At 32.5% G+C, this 21,610-nt stretch overlaps 3 protein-coding genes across 4 annotated transcripts; 2 read left to right on the forward strand and 1 right to left on the reverse strand.

Moving 5' to 3' along the window:
* The first annotated feature begins 5,925 nt into the window (after positions 1-5,925).
* LOC145088154 (AT-hook motif nuclear-localized protein 14-like) lies at positions 5,926-9,639 on the forward strand. 2 transcript variants are annotated; one of them, XM_079026377.1, is made up of 6 exons: positions 5,926-6,459; positions 6,763-6,815; positions 6,927-7,058; positions 8,049-8,201; positions 8,274-8,559; positions 9,342-9,639. In XM_079026377.1, the coding sequence occupies exons 1-6, from the start codon at positions 6,030-6,032 to the stop codon at positions 9,437-9,439; spliced, it is 1,152 nt and encodes a 383-aa protein (XP_078882503.1). In that variant the 5' UTR covers positions 5,926-6,029; the 3' UTR covers positions 9,440-9,639. The 2 variants fall into 2 exon arrangements, with proteins under 2 accessions (XP_078882503.1, XP_078882504.1); XM_079026378.1 differs by having other exon boundaries at positions 5,927-6,459; positions 9,375-9,639.
* A 5,863-nt stretch (positions 9,640-15,502) lies between these two features.
* LOC145088155 (alpha-galactosidase-like) lies at positions 15,503-20,387 on the reverse strand. Its single transcript, XM_079026380.1, has 15 exons — positions 20,171-20,387; positions 19,721-19,779; positions 19,569-19,625; positions 19,338-19,372; positions 19,113-19,216; positions 18,948-19,023; positions 18,802-18,860; positions 18,659-18,724; positions 18,490-18,573; positions 18,310-18,374; positions 18,141-18,223; positions 17,944-18,034; positions 17,828-17,877; positions 17,587-17,727; positions 15,503-17,500 (listed from the first exon to the last, which is right to left on the reverse strand). The coding sequence occupies exons 1-15, from the start codon at positions 20,320-20,322 to the stop codon at positions 17,414-17,416; spliced, it is 1,209 nt and encodes a 402-aa protein (XP_078882506.1). The 5' UTR covers positions 20,323-20,387; the 3' UTR covers positions 15,503-17,413.
* On the forward strand, positions 15,581-17,389 carry LOC145088156 (Methyltransferase family protein). Its single transcript, XM_079026381.1, has 7 exons — positions 15,581-15,772; positions 16,073-16,182; positions 16,325-16,518; positions 16,607-16,698; positions 16,799-16,901; positions 16,988-17,130; positions 17,218-17,389. Exons 1-7 carry the CDS (start codon positions 15,581-15,583, stop codon positions 17,314-17,316), a joined length of 933 nt encoding a protein of 310 aa, XP_078882507.1. The 3' UTR covers positions 17,317-17,389.
* Positions 20,388-21,610: the final 1,223 nt, after the last annotated feature.

Below are 21,610 nucleotides of genomic sequence, written 5' to 3' on the forward strand. Positions count from 1 at the left end.
CTGTAAGCACGAAGCTTAGTGAGCTCCCCCAAACTACCACATACCATGCAATAACATATAAAGCACATACTGGGGCCTTGCCCCCTCCATCGAACTGAAGTCCGAAGCTGACTGACTGGGACCTTGTCCCCTACATCGGACCGAAGTCCGAAGCTGACTAACTAGGACCTTGTCCCCTACATCGGACCGAAGTCCGAAGCTGGCTGACTGGGACCTTGTCCCCTACATCGGACCGAAGTCCGAAGCTGACTGACTGGGACCTTGTCCCCTACATCGGACCGAAGTCCGAAGCTGATTGACTGGGACCTTGTCCCCTACATCGGACCGAAGTCTGAAGCTGACTGACTGATCACAGCATAGCATCACATATCAACTAGCATAAACACATACGTCCTGTCTGAGCCACAGAGGCGTCAAACATACTAACTACTGCATTTGAACCGAAGTCCTGAAACTACTGCTAACTGAACGGGCCGGCATTGCGGCCTTAGACCCGTCCCTACTGGAATGAAACTCACCTCGTGAACTGGCTGCTGTGTGTATGGCTCTGAAAACTAACTGCTGCTGCTCCGGTATCTCCCCGGCTACAATTCCATAACACACTCAATCAGATGCTAATCACTGCATAGGATAAAATGACTCTTTTACCCCTGGTCAAAGTCAACTCTCCTGGTCAAAGTCAACCTACAGTTGACCTGACTCGTCGAGTTGGGCCGCCAACTCGCCGAGTCCCTATTCTCACTTCTCAACTCTACTCGCTGCTACTCGTCAAGTATGGCATCAACTCGACGAGTTCCCTTTCGAATCTACAACTCAGGCAATCTGCATCCGACTCGCCCAGTCGTATGAACAACTCGACGAATTGTTCTTCGAGCTAAGAAGATTGCCTTGGACTCGCCGAGTTGTATGAACAACTCGCCGAGTCCCTCCATTACTGAGTCTGACCTCCAACTCGCTGAGTCCACTCTACTACTCACTGGTCCCCACTCGGCATCACTCAAACAGGGAAAATCGGGGACTTGCGACTCGTCGCCGAGTCGTTCTTCCGACTCGCCGAGTCGCTTGCATGCAGTCACTCTAAACTCGATTCTGCTTGAATCCAATGTATAAAACTTATAGATCTGGGCTCCCTTAACTCGATTAGCACGTAAACATTCTATCTTTACGTGCCCATATGCATCCATGAAGATAAAATGGCTCAAAAAGCATATAAAGGCTAGATCTAGAGTTCTCATGCAAAGTATCTTCAAAAAGGCAATAGATTCGGGCTCTACAACTCCTAAATGAACAGATCTAAGGTTATCTCGACCTATTAAGGCATCCATACAACTATAGGGTTTGGAAAATACATCAAACTAGCCCTAAAAGTGTTCTAATGGAGGTTTAAAGCATAAAACAGAAGGAATCCGAAGAATACCTCAATGAACTCTGGTTTTGCCCTTAGATCTTTGCTATACACCTCTTTTCCTTGTTCCTTTCTTCTTCTTCCTCTTCAAGCCTTCAAAATCCACACAAAAACACTTAAATCACTCAAAGGATGGATTAGGGTTTTCTCACAGCTCTCTGAGGGTGAAGGAGGTGGGTTTGGGGGCTATAAGGTTGTTTAAATAGGGTGCAACCCGGGGATTTAGGGTTTCTTCCAGGCAGGCAGACTCGCCGAGTCCCGAATATGGACTCGCCAAGTCGCCGACTAACACGTGCACAAAATCCCGTCCCTACTCGGCGAGTCAGGCTATAGACTCGCCGAGTCCCTCTTGAAAACTTCTAATTAAATGCCATGGAAGCAACATACCAGAGACGGGTCGTAACATTATGACTTGATGTAATTCAAGATTGCTATTCTATGTTGGTACTAAAAGATATTAACACGCTCTAATACCTCTCCCTTGCCAAATTATCTAACCAAAACACGCTCTTTGATTAGACCTAGCTCTACTAATTCAATCTAAACACGCTCTTAGATTGTATTGAAAAACTGCATTAAGTTTTGTACAAGCTTCCCAACAATGTTCATTTCTTCTCATACGCTCGGAAGTGTGAAAACATGTGATATATGTTTTACAATAAGAAAACTTATTGCTTGTTACCAATTATTAACTCAATAGAACGATTAGGTGCCCTAAAATTTAATTAACTGCACAAAAATTCAATTCATGAAAGTGGCCAATCAAACACAAATCAAATTCAAGGATTCTAGTTTAAACAAAAAGATAATCATTATAATAGAATCACAAATCAAACATCAAATCATATGCTTCAAGTCAAGCAATCAACATGTTTTGAACAAGAACTAAAAACTAGGGTTTCTTAGCCACACATGGCTAAGAACAAATCAAACAAGAATAAAGATGGAATTGGAATGTTTAATCCTTACAAAAATGAAATCCAAATGTTTGAAATGATTAAGTCTTCTCAAAAGCTCCAAGAATTCTCCCAAAATTGCCCTAGATCGCCAGAAACTGCTCCCAAAACCGTTCTCTTCAAAATGACGTCTCCTGCTCTTTTATTAAAGTTCACGTGACATGCCATGAGGCCATGCGTTTTTTGTCATGGCCATGACTTTTGCCCATGTGTTTTTGGCATGGCCATTTGTCTTGACCATGTGTTTTTGGCATGGCCCATGCTTTTTGCTAAAATTCCAAAACGTCTTCACTGTTGACTCCATCTTCAATCTAGCTTCACCACGAGTCATGTTGCTCAAATATGAGATGATAAAGGACAAACACGACCCGTGTCAAAGTGACAAGGACCGCGTTTTAAACGTAATCCTTTGCTATGAAGATAATGCAACAACGACTCGGGTTATGTCTTCATGCTTTCCTCCATGGAATGACCGGTTCATCTTCTCTACATGCTCCAATGCTCCAAGAATCCAAGCTCCATGCATCCATGCATCCAAGCTCCACGTTTCATGCTCCATAATGCCTGCAAAATAAATCAAATATAGTGAAGTACCAGACATTCTTAATGAAATATGCAACTACCCTAATAATCAACTAAATGCAAGAATTATGAAGTAGAATGCTATAAAAAGACGAAAATAATCATGCAAAATAGGTGCATAAAATGCACCTATCACCAAGTCTGTCCAAGCTCGGGTTCAACTCGGCTCGTTTATACCCCTAGTTACCATATATGTCGGAGTCTCAGTCTCTTCGTAATAGCTATTTTTAAGAGTAAACATCTTTGATTCTAGGCATATCTTAAAATAAAATATCGTTGTTTTTTCTTTTAATAATCAATAGTAAATAATCTCACTACAAGAATCCACACCTATGCTGACGACACCTATGCCGACGACAACCGTCTTCTGTACAAGTCAGACTATATCGACGGCATGTCGTGGAAATAGGGTTAACCAAATGTCATGTTGACCAAAATCCGACAACATATTGTCTGCGTAGATAGGGCGTGTAAATAAAAAAAATCTCGCTTTTCTGAAAATATATTCCGTCGACAAGTCGTCAGTATAGATTTTATATAAATAATGTCTACTTTTTAAATTTTAATGCTGCATATAAAAGAGAAACGATGTCGTGTTTTTTTACCTCTATGTTGATGACAAGTCGTCGGAATAAAGGTAGGTCGATCCATGTTAAATGTATGCCGAAAACAAGTCGTTGAAATATGTTTATTATTATTATTATTATTATTATTATTATTATTATTATTATTATTATTATTTGAAATTTAGCAGGCAAACTCGAAACGACGTCGTGTTTATGTACCCTATGCCGACCTTGGTATATGGTTTCATCTTATTTGGTACCCTAATCGATCCCATTCACAATCGCCACTTTTCACCACATTCTCTCTTGACGAAAATGTGACTCCGACACATTCCATCAGTTTTTAACTGATAATTTTTTCGTTCCTTCGTGTTTTTGTTGTTTTCTAATGTTTTATGAAAGTTTTTGAGGATTTTGGGTTTAATTTCGTAGAAAGATTTGAGGTTTTTTGGGGACCAAACATCACCACCATTGTCGGCCACCGTCGTTTGTCCCAACATCATAGGTAAGTTCATTTCAGTCCCATTTTTTTTTTCTGGTTTTGGTTGAATGAAACCAATTCTAGGTATAATTTGTTTGTATTGAACTGATTCTGCTCATGTTTTATGATTAAGATTCACTAATTTTAGGTATAATTTGTTTGATTTTGTGGTTGTATGTATTGTATGATTGTATGAAAGTAGTATTGTATGATTGAAGGAAACCGGAATTGGATGTCTAAAATGTATAATATATAGGATTGTGTAAGTTGTTTAGTTTTATTAGTTTGAGTGCATATAAGATGAAGTAATAAAGTGCTTAATTGATAAGTGCTTAAAGTGTTGTATTTCATTTTATGATAAGTGTTTGGTGATTAAATGGTTAAAATGTAAATTGATAAAGTGCTACATTGATAAATGCTTAATGATAACAATACAATTTAAGAAAAGTACAATGGTATAATTGAATATGAAATGGAAAAAACTCTACATTGATAAGTGCTTGGGTAATATGAATATGAAAAACAATGCTATAATTCAAAAAAACAACAAAAAGATAAAGAAAAATGAAGATAAAAAAACTAATAACAAAAAAGAAGTGAAAATAGAATACTTTAAGAAAAGTATGTTACTATTAAAGAAAAACTTAACCGCAAATGTATGATTATAATTAATAAAATTATGAAATTGCTAAGAAAATCAAGTTAAACGGTACATTATTTAAACCATAATATTATGTAATATAATATTAAAAGTACAATGCTATAATAAAAAATAAACAAAAGCATGATGTTATAATTAACAAAAGTACGTTACTTTTTTAATTATAACATAATTATAACATTGTATTTTTAATATTATATTAAATAATATTATGGTTTAAATAATGTACCGTTTAATTTATTTTTCTTATTAAAATACGTTGAATCATTGATTTTAAGTTTAAGCCTCTTCTTTATAATTATCAAAAGCCTAGAAATATCTGTCTGGAATTGAGTTATAAATTAATTTCGTGTTGTTCCTGTTTTAGGATTGCTTTTTAAATATTTTATCTCATTAATGTGAATGTTTATTACATGATTGTTTGTTTGAGAAAAAATTAATTGTCATTTTCTCTTTGATTGTATCTAAAGGTGTTAATTTTGATATGTTACGATATTTATATGTTGCAAAGATCGAACCACACTTAGAAGTTCCTCTTTATTATCATCGGTTGTATAATATATACTACAACGTAATAATCAATATAAAACAAACATAATGTTTTTTAAGTAAATGAAAAAAATTATTCATTTTTGTCGGTCTGTTAAATAGATAAATATAAAAGAGTTCTATGTCAAATGATTCATGAATGGTTAATTGAGTATTCAGTTTGTTTACGATCCAAAATTCTTATATTATGTTTTTCATGAATTTAGAGACTCTTTGATATGCTTCTTACTAAGTTTGCAAAGATTAAGTTAAAACTATTTGATATCTCAATTAGATGCATAAGTCATATAGAATCTATATGTTTTTTATTGGTCTGATAAAAGGTTGTGTCCGACTTAATTATGTATTGACGTAATCATATATGACTCAATCAATAAATATCAAAATAGTCTTATTATAATTATTTTGTACTACCGAATAGAAGGTATTTTATTTAAGTTTCATTCCATGTATATTCAAATATGGTATGTTTAATTTATTTTTTTCTCAATTGTAATTTATTGATAACAACTTAATGTATGAGTGTACCAGTATTTGTATATATAGAAAAAATATAATCCAAATTTATGAAGTATAATAGTTTTGACTTTTTGATACATTTGACCACATTGTTGATCAAGAGTCAAAATTGCGAGGGTCAAACTCCATCAACTGTTCACACCCGCCACCAATCATGCGGCAGAGGATCAACACCTCATCCGAAAGAACTGTAAAATAACACAAACACAAACTAATCCCAATCCAAATTCCTCAAAAATAGGGAAACAATATCAACCGAAATTATAAAATAAATTAAAATTTAAATCTTTTTTTTTCTCACACCATTCTGATGGAACCGGATGACCTTGGTCTAGGCTCCTACTATCACCACCACCACCACCCGCAGCCGCAGCCCCAGCCCCAGCCTCCACCGCAACCACAACCGCAACGCCACCCACACCAGCAACCATCACAACCTCCCACAACCATCACCAATGGAATGCTACAAAACACCAACACCGATCCCAGACCCTCTCAAATACTCTATGCTCATAATTCTGCCCCCTCCGCCGTCTCGTCTCCCTTAGAGACCGCCGTCCGGAGGAAGAGAGGGAGACCCAGAAAGTATGGAACGCCGGAGCAAGCCGCCGCTGCAAAGAGATTATCCTCCTCGTCTTCTCCGTCCACCTCTGTTCCACCTTTGTCGCCGAGGAAAAAGGACTTATCTTTGGGTGTCGGCGGCTCCTCCGCTTCTACTTCTTTCAAGAAATCTTCTCTTGGTGGGTATCTCTTTAACTTCTGTAATTTATACCATTATGAATTAAATCCCATTGAGTTTAAAGGGTTTGTTGAGTATTCTTTTGTTATATTTGCTTTGTATATGAGCTATATGTCTCTGTTCGTTGCTTCTTTCATGCATATGATGCATTGCTTATTGATTTGTGCTTGGAATATCTCCAGATATTACTCCAAACTTTTAATGTGTTTTTTTCAGCAAACATGAATTTGTCCATTGTTGTTTCTTCGATTTAGTTGGAAAATCATCTACAAACTTAACTCCATTTCTTTCTCTGTTAATTTAGGGAACACCGGGCAAGGTTTTATACCTCATGTCATTACAGTGACTGCTGGAGAGGTATGAAATACGAAACTATAATTCCCTTATAGTTTTTGTTGAAGGTGTTAAGTTTAAACAATGCCACACTTTTTGCTTTTTGCTTTTGTGATATTTTTGGATTCTTTGCAGGATATTGGCCAGAAAATCATGTCGTTTATGCAACAAAGTAAGCTAGAGATGTGTGTCCTCTCAGCATCTGGTTCGATTTCTAATGCATCTTTAAGCCAGCCAGCCACATCCGGGGGAAATATTGCTTATGAGGTAAACTAGTTCAAGCACTTTTATATCCACCATTTTTATAGGTTTTATGTTGAAATCCTTTATATAAGTGTTCGCATATTTTTGTCAACATCCAAATTGCTAAACTTTTTAAATTCATAAAAAAATGCACCATCAACACCTTTTAATTTTATAGCATGTTGTCTGACGGTTATAATGGTATACTCATGGTTTTTACGCCATCTCATGGCAGAAATATTAGGTGTGGTGCGTATCATGGCGGGTCAAGACGTGTTATGATACGGGTTTTTTTATGACACTTTTTTTTTAATGAATAAAACCATTGAATACTTGTTAACTTTTTGTTATTAGGTGCTCATATAACTCTTTTAAAAACCAAATAGTATATTATATATATATATATATATATATATATATATATATATATATATATAATTTTCGTCTTAAGTTAGATGTTGAAAAACATCAACGTCATGTACGTAAAAGTTTGAGGCTTGACCTAGCCGCCACGCCCCGCCTCACACCATTTACAACCTTGGGTATAATCAATACAACAAGAATAGCTTAGGACCTTTATTGGACAAAAAAAAAATCTAAAGTGGCCAAATATGAACAACAAATAGTTAGGTGATAACAATAATAAATTGTTAAAACATTGTAATTTATATAATCTACAAAATTTTCGAAAATTATAATATGAATAATCTACCAAATTATAGCAGCTAAAATTATATATTGATATACAAATAATAAGCTCCTATTTATTAAATTTAACCTTAATTTGATGGATAAAAATAATATAAATTAAGGAATTTATATAATTACAAAAAAATATATATGACTAATTAAATTATATAGTAATAATCAACTATAGATTTTTTTTTTTGTCCATTAAAGGTCTCTAAACTATTTTTTGTCGTAACAATTCTATCACTTTGACATATCGATAATTTTTTGTTTTTCTTTTACTTAATGGACTTAACAGACACTGAGTTTTTTATTTGATACCAGGGTCGTTTCGAGATCCTATCACTCTGTGGATCATATGTACGTACTGATTTTGGTGGCAGCACGGGTGGATTAAGCGTGTGTTTATCTAGTCAAGACGGGCATATTATAGGCGGCAGCATCGATGGGCCGCTCATAGCCGCGGGCCCCGTGCAGGTATTATTCATTTAAGTTGGGGTGTACTTTTTGCTGTGACATTTATTCTCATATTTTGATTGCTTTTTTCAGGTAATTGTTGGCACCTTTGCTATTGAGGGTAAGAAAGAAGCTGTTACAGTCATAAAAGGTGATGCTTCTACCAAGTTGCCACCACATAATGTCGGGCCGCCACCAGTTCCGAACCTTGGCTTCCTATCGCCGCCAGAGTCTTCCGGAAGAAACGTGGTGGTTGGTGGTGGTGAGGAGCAGCAAAGTATTGATGGGTACCAGTTCATGATTGCCAATAGGAGTTTGCCTGTAGGTGATTGGAGGAATAACAATGATTCAAGGAACACTGGTGGTTATGATTTCTCAGGTATATATCACCCTGCATTTTTGGGTTAATGAAACATCACACAGTTTGGAGTTTTTCTCGATTATAGAATTGTTTAGAAATCTTTTTTGCAAAATAGGGCAGTTTAAATCTATCTGTAAATATGGGGTTGTTTGACAAAAAAACCATGTGGGCGCCCACTTGCATAACAATCTTTTTTAATATATTATTAAACGTTTTTTTTTTTTTTTTTTTTTTTTTTTTTTTTAATAATATAAAAGCATGTTATTTAAAAGAACTTTTTTTACACTTACTTTCTTTATAAATTTATATATTAAAGGGTGTTTGGGATTGCTTACATAAAACAACTTATACTTTAACTAAATTAACTAAATGTCTATTAGCTATATTAAAATACTGTAGAAAACGGTTGCAAGAGCTTATCTGATGCCTAAACTCAATATGTTGATAAATTATCATTTAGTTTTAAAATAAAACAATTTATGCGATACCAAAACACAATAAATGGATAAGTGTAAATATAACAAACTTATCCGAAAATGATTATTTAAGTCGATAAACAAAAGCTATTTTGTGCAATATCCAAGCACTCATTCGCTTATGTTTTCACTTTTTATTTATTTATTTATTATAAAGAACTTGTTAATACATTCAAATCAATAACCAGGATTTAAGGCAACTTTAAGTATGCAATTTTTATAATCGACCTTATAGTTTTGTGTCTGATTTATCTTCTAATTTTACAACTCAATAATTTTAGATGAGTTTTTCATTACATAAAAAAAGGTGAATGTAAACCGTAGCCCCATGGCTCACGGGAACTTTTGGTTTTGCAGGAAGGGTGAACCATGGGGTGCATCAATCTCCAAAGAATGGGGATTATGATCGGTTCCAAGACTGAAGCTTTTGGGGGAGTATGGTTAAGGCTTAACCGGTTATGGTTGGAAGTTGTACAGTTAACCCAAAAACATACTTGTCGAATATGTTTTGATGTGTACTTGTAGCAGTTTAGCATATGCTTTACTTGAACTTGTTTTGTTTTGTTGGATTAACTAATGTACCTAAATCATGTTTAAAGTATGCATTTTTTTTTTCTTCCTATTTCTTCTTTTCTTATTTGTAACTTGACATCTAATTTCACATTGATTTTGGTGTTTATTATTTTTGAAGAAATTCACTATATGATTATATGCCAATTTCAGAGTGAGATTTTCTAACTACTTACCACATTTACACCTAGATTTGGTAGATAAGCTCAGTAACTCAATTGTTCTATGTTGCACAAACATTTAAGATAAAACTTTTGAATTTTTAAACATATTGCTTTTTCTGACCATTTTTAATTTTCATGTTGACATATTAAATATTTATTTCTTTCTCACTGCGTTATGTATTCAATGATTAGTATTAAGTTATCATTTTCTTGTACTTGGTAACAGTTTCTCATATACTTAATTAATGTTGATATTTCCACTTAATAATTTGATCTGTCCACGTGAGATACAACACTTTTGTAGCTATCGTAAAAGTTGGTAAAAACATACATTTTAAGTGGATGAATCAATTTATAATTGGAAATATCACTTTCCATACTTAATAATTTAATAGTATGTGATGCATAGTAAATGCATAGTAAAATTAGTTTTACTATTGCATATTTAGATATTAGTTTCTTGTCTACATATAGACATTATTCTCATGTTTTATTTTTAGAATTCTAAAAATTGATTTTCTATATGTATTATGTTCAAAGAATAACAGTTTTTATAAATTATAATGATTTATCAAAAGAAATTACTATGTATATAATTATAAATATATTATATAGTTTAATGATATACATATCGAAATAAAATAATCAACTCTAAAACTACATTTACTTACAACCTAAACTTATATTATTTATTTCTAAGATTTTATATATATATTTGTCTCTAAAATGAATATTGTTTTCAACTTTTTAATCAAAACTAATTTGTTTCCAGCCCACTTGGCTTATTTAAACAAGCCAAACCCAAAAATTAAACCAAAATCGAGCCCAAGAAACCAAATTTAGAAATTTTGATATATCAAAATAGTAAATCGGTTGTTGGGTGTTTGGGATTTGCTTATTTAAAATTATATATATATATATATATATATATATATATATATATATATATATATATATATATATATATATATATAAGGTTAGGTTCTTGTGAGACGACCTAATTTTGTGAGACCGTGAGACGCATTTTTTTATATTTTTTATTTTTTTTAGTTAATTCAAGTTCTGAAAATAATATTTAAAAAAAGAATTTTTTGATTTTTCCATTTATTTTGCATTTTAAAAATATTTTTAGAATATGTACAGTGTAATATTCTATTTAGAATATTTCACGTATTTAAAAAAAAAATAGGATTTATTTTTTATTTTTTTATTTTTTTTTATATTTTTTTTAGTTAATTCAAGTTCCGAAAATAATATTTAAAAAAAGAATTTTTAGATTTTTCCATTTATTTTGCATTTTAAAATTATTTTTTAGAATATGTCAGTGTAATATTCTATTTAGAATATTTCATGTTTTTTTAAAAAAAAGCGGAATTTTTTTATTTTATTTTATATTTTTTTTAGTTAATTCAAGTTCCGAAAATAATATTTAAAAAAAGAATTTTTGGATTTTTCCATTTATTTTGCTTTTTAAAAATTATTTTTAGATTTGGTCTCACGGTCTCACAAAATTAGAATGGTCTCAAATGAACCTGAACCTATATATATATATATATATATATATATATATATATATATATATATATATGTGTGTGTGTTATAAAAATGGAATATTCTAGAAATATACTTTTTGGGGTAAAAAATAAAGTAGGGTTGAAGATGGTCTAAGCCAAGTGGGTTGGAATCTTTGATAAGACAAATTAGTTTTGATTAAAAAGTTGAAATATATATATATATATATATATATATATATATATATATATATATATATATATATATATATATATATATTCAAATACACCCCTCTACTAATTAAACTCTATATTTATGATTACGTAATATAAATTAGTATACAACTTGATATTATAAATATTAAATATTGCATTTAAATTATAATTAGTATATAAAATAAACTAGAAATGTATAAAATAAAAATGAGAGAGACTAAAATTGCCAACGAAACTTCACCTCAATTTTTGGAGATGAAAATGAGGTAGGGTTGGAGAAGAATGATGGAAGAAATGAAGTTTAGGGGTGGGTTGGAGATGCTCTTATTGTAAAAAAGCCAAACCCCAAAAAATTAAGAAATCGAACCCAAAAAACAAAATTCGGAAATTTTGATATATCAAAATAGTAAAACGGTTGTTTAAGGGGTGTTTGAGATTTGCTTATTTAAAATGATTTATCTTTAATTTAATAAAAGTGAGTATTAGTTTATTTGGTGTCAAAATCTAGTGTTTATTTTATTTTATTTTATTCAGTTTTTGCTTATCTGATAACAAATCGTATTAAGATGATGAATTATTTTTTTGTGTTCGACAAATGTTGCTTATTTGTGTAACTAGGAAATAATGTGTCACCAACTACTTAAATAAATCAATAAGTAATTTATTAAAAAAACTCATAATTTAAGAGGATGTTTGGCTAAACTTATTTAAGAAGTTTTTTTAATTTATTATCGGTTCCATACTAGTATAAGTTAAATTAGTGTTTGGATATGAACTTTTCCAAAAATAGCTTAATCAGTTCCACACCGAAAATAAATAATTTTTGATAAGTTACTCCTCATTACCTTATCAAAAGCTCCCAAACACTTTTTTTTAAAAAAAATTGTTTTGATATCTGTATAAGTTATTAAGTTAAAAAGTGTTGATCATTTTATATAAGCACTCTAAACACACTCTAAATCAATAAGTGTTTATGAAATCTTATTATCCAAACACTTAAAACTCCCTATTATATTTGTCAACTGGTAATAAGTAAATAAAAACCTTAAATAAGCAATCCCAAGCACCCTCGATTCTTGTATATGGATTCACGAGGCATGAGTTATCCATCTCTTATATAGTATAGAAAGAACCAAAAGAGAAAAAATAGAAAAAATAAAAAGTAAACTTTAAATTCAAGTATAGTTTGTGAAAATTTGTAATATGGGCCAAAAGATTTTTTTACTTGCATATGGTTTTTTTTGGATTTTGTACCTATCAAATTTTAAAAGACTATTTTCTCATTTTAATTTATTTTTCCCAATTTTCTATTTATATTAATATTTTATTTAGTTTGAAATAAAAAGGAACCCACCCTCCTCTATACCCCCTTCCATCTCTTACTGCATAACCAAAGCCATGTTTTGTTTATTTTTGCCCTTTTTGTAGCTTAAATCCTAAATGAATGGAATGCTTTGATTTATAGACAAAACAACGAATCTGGTAACAATTCTATTTATCTTTGTTTGAAAATAGCAACACGAGGGGTCCTTTTTTCCGGTTAAGTCATGGAGAAAATTGAGATCTGAGACCAGTTAAAAGGGCAAAGGTATGGCCATATGGGATCCTATAATGGCAGGTATGGTGTTGGTTAGGAGGTTGAAGATAAATAATTTCTCATTCCCACTTTTTGTTTTTTTCAGGATCATTAATCTATAATCACTTTGATTTCAATAATGTGAACCTAGATTCATCTTTGATTTTAGGAAACATCAACTAAGATTCATCTCTGATATTAGAAACATCAACCCTGATTCATCTTTGATTTTAGAAACATCAACCCATATTTATATTTGATTTTAAAAATTTTATCATTTCAGTCTTTAAATCACTTCATTTTTACCTCCAACAATGAGAGCATTTTGGAACCAAAATGACTTAAGAACGATCATTGATGCTATTACATCATGTGCAATCCTATTCTTAACAAACACGATATCACATAATGGAAGCATGGTGGAGACTAACAGCCTTCAATGGATCAGGTATGCGACGGGGGAAGAGATATGGAAAAGACCGAGAATAGTGGCACGACAAAAGCAATTGAACCAGTTTAACCTTACATGTTTTGAAGGGAAATAATGAAAAAGGAAAAGGTATGCATATGTATTTTGATAGTGGTAGGGGAATGGATGCATGAAGTCAAATTGATTTTTCGACGAAGAAATCTAGCATATAGGTTAGTTCATCATTTATTTTTGCAATTTGGTTGTTGTGAAGGTTGATTGAAGGTCTTTCAAAGTGTTTGGTTCTAGTATGCCCAATTTATATATTTGGATTATAGTAAGAACCTAACTCTCATGAAAGTTTGAAATAGCGATGACCAAAACTAAAATGGAAAAAATTCACCAGTGGGTTTGAGAGAGAGTGATGATGTTTAAGGGTGGGTGAGAAGACTTGAGATTTCCAAAAGGGCTCGATTAAATCGTACCACATAATTAGTTTATTAGAACCCAAGTCAAAATTAGATGAATGAGGTCACATTCAAATGTTACACACGTGAGTGCTATTTGGTTTTATTAATAATATAAGGAAATGAGTAATAATAAATAGGAATTGCTTAAGAGACATTAGTTATTTTAGGCTATGTGGATAGATCTATAAAAAATCATGTTTGAGAGAGACCAAATCATGTTTGAGAGAGACCAAATCATAAACATATTTATGTTTCTGGCCACCTACCTATGCATGCATAAAAAATGCCTTGTACCCTAGAGGTTCACAAATATCCGTTTGTTTTTTTGGAAGCGAAATCGTCTTATAAATCTGGGGTTTTTTTGGTTGAAAAACTGATTTAGGCCAGTTTAAAAAAAACGGTTAAAAAACCGATTTCAATATTTTACAAAGAGAAATTAAATATACTCCACCTTTTATTCCTATCAATCATCATATCCATTTAAATGATGACATGTGTGATATTAGTATCCTAAAATATCATTAAATTTCATTGAATAAACATTAAATATTATACATAGAGAAAATGACTTGATATGGTATTTTTTGTAACAATACAATCCTTGTGACCGGCTATACCCGGCATACCGGTCATATACAAATTTTCTTTTACGGAAAATGACTTGATAGGGTAAGATACTTTTTGAATTGTACACATTTAGTCCTTTTTTTGTAAAATAAACCCTTATACTTTATTAATATGTACACATTAGGTCATTTTCACCGGATTCTATAGGTTTTGCTAATGTGGAAGCACAAGTGGCACTAAATAACAATTAATTAGCTTAGTCACCGGAGGTGGGTGATTCTCCAGGAATAAGAAAAGGGCGGCGACCCTTATCTTTCTTGTCTCTCTTCCTTCCGGTCGAACAGCAACAACCAAACACCCTTTACCTGTTGTGTTTCTCCGATCTGTCTCTCTTTGCCTCCATCTTTGAGATATTTTGCTAGAAAAAGAAGAAAGAATTGACGAGAGGGCTACCAGAGCAGCTCCTCGCCGCCAACTATCATCTCTACTTCCTCCTGCCTCCCCCTTCGACCTTGTTATTTTTGCCATCATTCCTCCTTGCTACCGGTGATGTGTAGGAGCACACAAAGGAGTCGCCGGGGATCGGGGTTCTCCCTCTTTTTCATGATGAATAAAAGTTTGAAAAATCTCGTTGTGGATATGCGAATGTCACCTGGGTATTTCATTTCAACAAAATAAAAGAAATGAAAAATGACTTGATAGGGTAAGATACTTTTTGAATTGTACATATTTAGTCCTTATTTTATTTTATTTTTTTTTGTAAAATAAACCCTTCCACGTCAGCAAAATCTGTAAAATCCGGTGAAAAGGACCTAATGTGTATATATTAATAAAGTATAAAAGTTTATTTTACAAAAAAAAAAAATAAAGACTAAATATATAAATTTCAAAAAATATCTTACCCTATCAACTTATAAAAAGATATATTGAAACAAATGTAAAAAAATATTTAATTTCTCTTTGCAAAAACATATTCCCAATTCTCAGAAAAAGAAAAAAAAATCCAGTTTACTCGGAAGTAAAATTGATCTGGTTCTTCCCCCGTCTGTTGCCTCTGCTAACTTCGCTTCCATCAGTCTCATGAACGGCGAAGAAACGGTGTATCACTCAAAGGATTTTGATTGGGAGGAACTGAGGCAACGAATCGAGAATGATCCTACCCTTCACTACCATTTCCTTCCCTTTACTAATCAATCTCTCTCTTCATCTGCCCTAGACTCCCAATCATGGAACCACTTTCACGCTCGTCACTCTACCGGAAAATTCTTCAAGGTACCTCCTTTTCTTCCTCCTCCATCTTATTTAACAACCACTCCATTGATTCCATAAACAGACGCAGAACTAATTTTGATTTCGAGAAACCAAGGTTCATCCTTTTCTCTTATTATTTAGGCTCTTATGATTGTTGGTAGATGTTGTAGAATAGATCCACTAAACGGAATGAAACAGGTGATGAATCATATGAGTATAATAATTATGCTTTTACTAGTTGGATATATGATTTATACAAGAAGATTTCTCCTTTTCTAGATAATCTAGGTCAAATTGCTCAAAGCATATTTGTTCGTGCAGGAGAGACGCTATTTGTTGAAGGAATTTCCTGAATTAGCTTCTTGTCGGGAGCATTCTAAGGTATTGGAGGCGGGGTGTGGTAATGGAAGCACTGCTCTACCAATCCTGCGGTATTTTAACAACGCAAACACTTTACTCTCCATGGATGATATTTGTGCTGAATTTATGATCAACGTGCTAACTTGAAGTCATGTCTACTTGATTCTTTAGCCTTATGGAAGCTATTTTTCTTTTCTTTTTTATGTTGTGTAGTGGAAAAGAAAACATCATTGTATTTGCCTGCGATTGTAGCACAGAGGCACTTGAAAGGGCAACTGAAATCATATATGCTTCCAATCTGGTGTTGGCTAAAAGTCGTTTTCGCCCTTTTTGTTGTGATTTTTCTACATCTCGATTCCCAAAGTGGCTGATTTGTGATTCTTGCCGTGAAACTTCATTGATTAAAGGTAATAAATTACTTTCAGGTGTTTTTATGCACATATAAACATGATACAGACCCAGTTATTTATTTTTTCTTGGCAACCTCTCTTTCAGACTTTGATGATGACAAGAGAGATTTAAGTGATATTATAAGTTCATCAAAGGAAAGTGAGTGCTGCATAGGTGGTGTGGATTATGTTACATTGGTAGGTGTCATATCATATCATCTTCTCCCTTGTTGACTTTTTTTAATTACAATATTTTGAATATCTATATTTTTTTAATAGATTTTGTGTTATACGACAGATTTTCACCCTATCGGCTGTACCAGTTGATAGGATGCCCATGGCTATTTCTGAGTGCTTTTCTGTTTTAAAACCCGGTGGATTACTCTTCTTCAGGGATTATGGTAATGATCCATACATAAACTTAACAACTCCATCAACATTCAAGCATGAGTTACATGGGTCTTAAAACATGTCTCATTTGATTCAGGACTTTATGATATGACCATGCTTCGATTTGAGGCTGATCAAAGAGTGGGGTTTAGGGAATACAAACGATCCGATGGCACCCGTTCTTATTTTTTTTCTTTAAATAATGCCCGAGATCTCTTCCTAGCTGCTGGTTTTATCGAGGTAATAAATCTTTTTATCTTTCTCATTGTGTTTTGATTTTTATAAAAATAAAATTGAAACAAAATTCTCATGTTTCTTATTTTGCAGGTTGAGCTTGAATATTGTTGTGTCAAGTCAGTGAACAGGCGTAAACAAAAGACAATGCATAGGGTGTGGGTTCATGGGAAGTTCCAAAAACCATTGTAACTTCATTTTACACTCTACACAAGATTTTTAACAAAAATTGCAAATCTTTATTTTTATTTATTTATTTGATTCATCGTCGTGTACACTCTCTTCCTCCTTATTTTGGAGTAAGAACGTACATTCTACAAGCATGGGATTCTACTCTTGCTGAGATATGTTCCTTCACTGATTTTCTAGTCGAATGCTGCAAAAGATACAACCATTACTTCATGTCAGAATCATTACAAAAACCGGTTAATAGTAAATGAAAACAAATTGTAAAAATCTTACAGCCCACAAGTCACGAGCCTTCACAACTGTCGATGATTTGAGCCCGATATCAGACCAATAAGCAGTAATTTCGCTTGTTGACCCTCCTCTATTCCATAGAATTACAACTACTTTATTATGTGCAAGTGGGCCCGCCCACACCTACAATTTAAACATAATCAAATCAACTCCTTCTTTATGTTTTCATGGGAATTAAGTTTCAGTAGAGGTTAAATTGCCATGAAACATAGAGAAATGTTACCTCCAAATCTCCGTTCTTCTTAACCTTTTTTCCTTGAACTCCAAGTGGATCTGCATTAAGTTCAAGACTATGAATAAATGTACAAAGATTACAATTTTTTTTTTTAGTACACAAACCTTGATTCACAGCAATGACTTCTTTATTGCTCAGAATTTCATATGTTTCTTTGCTCATAGATCGTATGTCACAACCAACAAGTAGAGGTGCCTAAAACATTGTCACAAAGTAACACATTTGTTATAAAACCTACATATTGAATGTATACATTGCTATAATATATTAAAAAGAATGTATTTAAAAACAAATGGTATACTTTTGCTAGTGCCCAAATGCTAAAATGTGAACGATATTCCTCTGTTGTCATTCCTCCATTACCGACTTCCAACATGTCAGGATCTAGAACCAAATTATAAGAATCTTAAAACTGTAAGATCTATAAATTGTAAACAGTTCATAAAAACAGTAAAAAGTAAAATACAAACCGTTCCATCCGCCCGGTTTTGCATAAGCTGCCCATTTGTCATTTTCGTCTGCCCGACTAGTCATGCTAGAAGAAAGCGAAATATGATTGTTTTGTATAAAATTGAATTTTATAAAATAATACTATATAATAATGGAAATATACATATGGTGCATTATTGTGGGTAGTGAACAGTGATTACCTATCCCAATTATCAGAAATATCTCCGGTCGTCCTCCAGCTATTGCCAACTCCATGTGCCCATGTTGCAGGATCCTCTTGGCCCCTGAATGAAATGACGGTTTTGCCCTTTGGTCATTTTGGGGTATCGTTTTTATGCCATATATATAGAAGCAAGATTTAACACTCACCATTCACATAGAGAATAAAAAATGGGCCTTCCTGAATTCTGCAAAGCTTTTGTCATTACTGGATACCTTTTTGTCACAAATTACACAAAAAGTTGTCAGTTATATACATTATCATATTATGTTATAACAAACCGAAAGTTTACCTTTCTTTGGGGCTTATATCTTGATTGTTACAGTTATCATATTTTAAGTAATCGATCCCCTATAAACAAGATAATAATTAGTAAATTAAATATATTTAGCCCCAGGAGAAATAATAATATGGGGATTTGAAATAATAAGGATGTACCCATGAGGCGAAGGTTTTCGCATCCTGTTCTTCGTGGCCTAATGATCCAGGCATTTGCATGCTGCATGTTAGAGATCTGTTTGGGAACAAGAAAAAGGTAAATAAATACTCCTTTGAGAAAGGGATTAAACTTTTGTAATTAAGGTTTAATTATGTCTTAAATACCCGGCATCAGAGTAAATTCCAAGCTTTAATCCTTTGTTATGAACATAATCAGCTAAAGCTTTGATTCCAGATGGAAATGTATCTCTTTTAGGAACGAAATTCCCCTACAAAAATCAAATAATTTAATAAACGACATAATCGATCATTACTCAATAACACAAATAAATAATTAAATAAAACCTTAACAAAGTGTCAAGTAATCAAATGAATGTAGGATTAAATCACCTTTGAATCTCTATTGAGTTCAGCCCAACAGTCATCTATAATAACACAGTAAAAAAAAAATATACTATAAGTATATATTTATTTTACATACATATATTAAAAAACACCCATTATATAAAAAACATTATCATTTACTACCGGTTTTTGCAAAAATATTCGTAAGATCTGATAAGATACCATACGCCCCACCACATGAGCAAATTCTGTATATAATAATGGGGGGTTATTTACCTATATTAACATATTGGTATCCTGCAGCAGCAAGTCCAGTTGACACCATTGCATCCGCTATTGAAATTCAAAACAAAAATTTTTAAAAGGATAAAACTATTAAAATACTCGTATGTAATAAAATGAAGGTTAGGAAAATTAAATTTATTTACCTGTTTCCCTGATTAACTTTTCTTCGATGTTACAAGCAAAGTGATTCCAACTATTCCACCTGTGTACGTACAACTCAACAATTAAAAAAAAAAAAAAGATTACTTCAAAATTAATTGTTTATTAACTTTATAATAAGATTGTATAGTTACTTATATTGTACGAAAATAGGAAGACGAATATAAGCAAAAAACTCAACATTTTGCCAACTGTATGTTTATCAAAAACAAAGAAAAAACATGCCACATGGTAGAATAAATCATGAAGACGAAGGCATCTACCGGCAATCGGCAAAAAAGTTGTAATGTTTTGGAGATTTTATTGCTAGCGGACGGCGGCAATGATGGTGTGGCTAATGCGTGGTACAAGTAATCAAGGAAAGAGTACAACTGATAAAGCTACTAATGCATGGATACCGACAACCAACATTAACGCACACAGACTTAACTTACCCCATTTGGGGAGTCCGGCCAAGTCCATTATCCAAAAGGCTCCTCCTCCGGTCACTTGTGCTGCTAAAGGTTGTACGTGCTGCGCCGGTGGTGGATAATCCGGCGATACTTAGAAGCAAGGAGAAGAAGCAAAGTACAACCCTTAGATGCATCTTCGATTACTATAGCCTTTCACACAGATGAATGTATACAAGTAGTGAGCTTAGCAAATAGCAAATGGAACTCTTATTTTATATACACACTCGTTGAATTGTATTGTACGCATATGCAATTATGCATTATGATTATTATTTTTTTTTTTTGCCGTTTAGGATGAGGTAAGACTAAGAGGTCATCGTCAACATGTATCCCAAAGCCACGTTTTTTACAGTGGGCCCACAATTTTGAAAGAAAAAACGACCAACATTGTGGATGGTTGTATTTGGAAAAATAAGGTTAACGACTAATCCAAGTTAAAACTTACAAACGAGACATCAAAAAGTCAAGATCAGATATATATATATATATATATATATATATATATATATATATATATATATATATATATATATATAATGATTATCTTATAATGTGGTTAGTAGATAAGGTTAAAGCGAGAAGATAGGTACAAAAATGAACGTCAAAGATCTAAATCATCAAATCTAATGAAATTTAAACTACATGTTGGATAGTAGCATCTTGGAATTCATATGTTTGCCAATATTTTCTTCTACAGCTGGCATGACATCCCATATATAGGTTTAGAAATGACATCACATGCAACAAGAAAAGAAATTTGAGGAGGTTGCAAAGTGGTATAAGCAAACTAAAACATGAAAATAGTGCAAATGTTATCATGTAATATAGTTTTGGGTTAAGAAGATACTATTATTATTTATATAATGCAAATGTCATCATATACTAATATGGTTTGGGGAATAGGTTTTAGAAAGTTAAAATACTGATTTAAATGAGATGAATCGAAAACAATGTCGCTGTTTTATATTACCTTACACGTTAAAACAAAAATTAATGAATATGAACGGTTAAAATATTTGTAATTTTTACTTAAATATATTTAAACATTCACATAAGCAAAGTACATACAAAAAATGATCTAATGCTTTAGATATAATAATTAAATTATGGAGTATCTTGTTATTTTATAAACCCAACCTTAAAAATAAAGTATTATCTTTTTGTTTACAAGCGTGTATGGTCTTGTTTTGTCCCCCGACCTTGATGGAAACCCCCGCTTTTATAAATCGCTCCATCAAATTTTATATTAACAAGTCAACATTATGCATTTACAACTTTACAAATATCTTTAATTTAATAAGATAAGAAGGGATTTCAGTTCCATCTATTTATAGATAAACCATGTCCACCTCAAAAAAGAACCTAAAAATCAAATACACACATATATTCAAATTCAATTTCGATTTGATCTCCCTATATATG

Source organism: Lactuca serriola, chromosome 2 (genome assembly GCF_051521515.1).
Source record: "Lactuca serriola cultivar US96UC23 chromosome 2, Lser_US96UC23_V15, whole genome shotgun sequence".
NCBI lineage: Eukaryota > Viridiplantae > Streptophyta > Magnoliopsida > Asterales > Asteraceae > Lactuca > Lactuca serriola.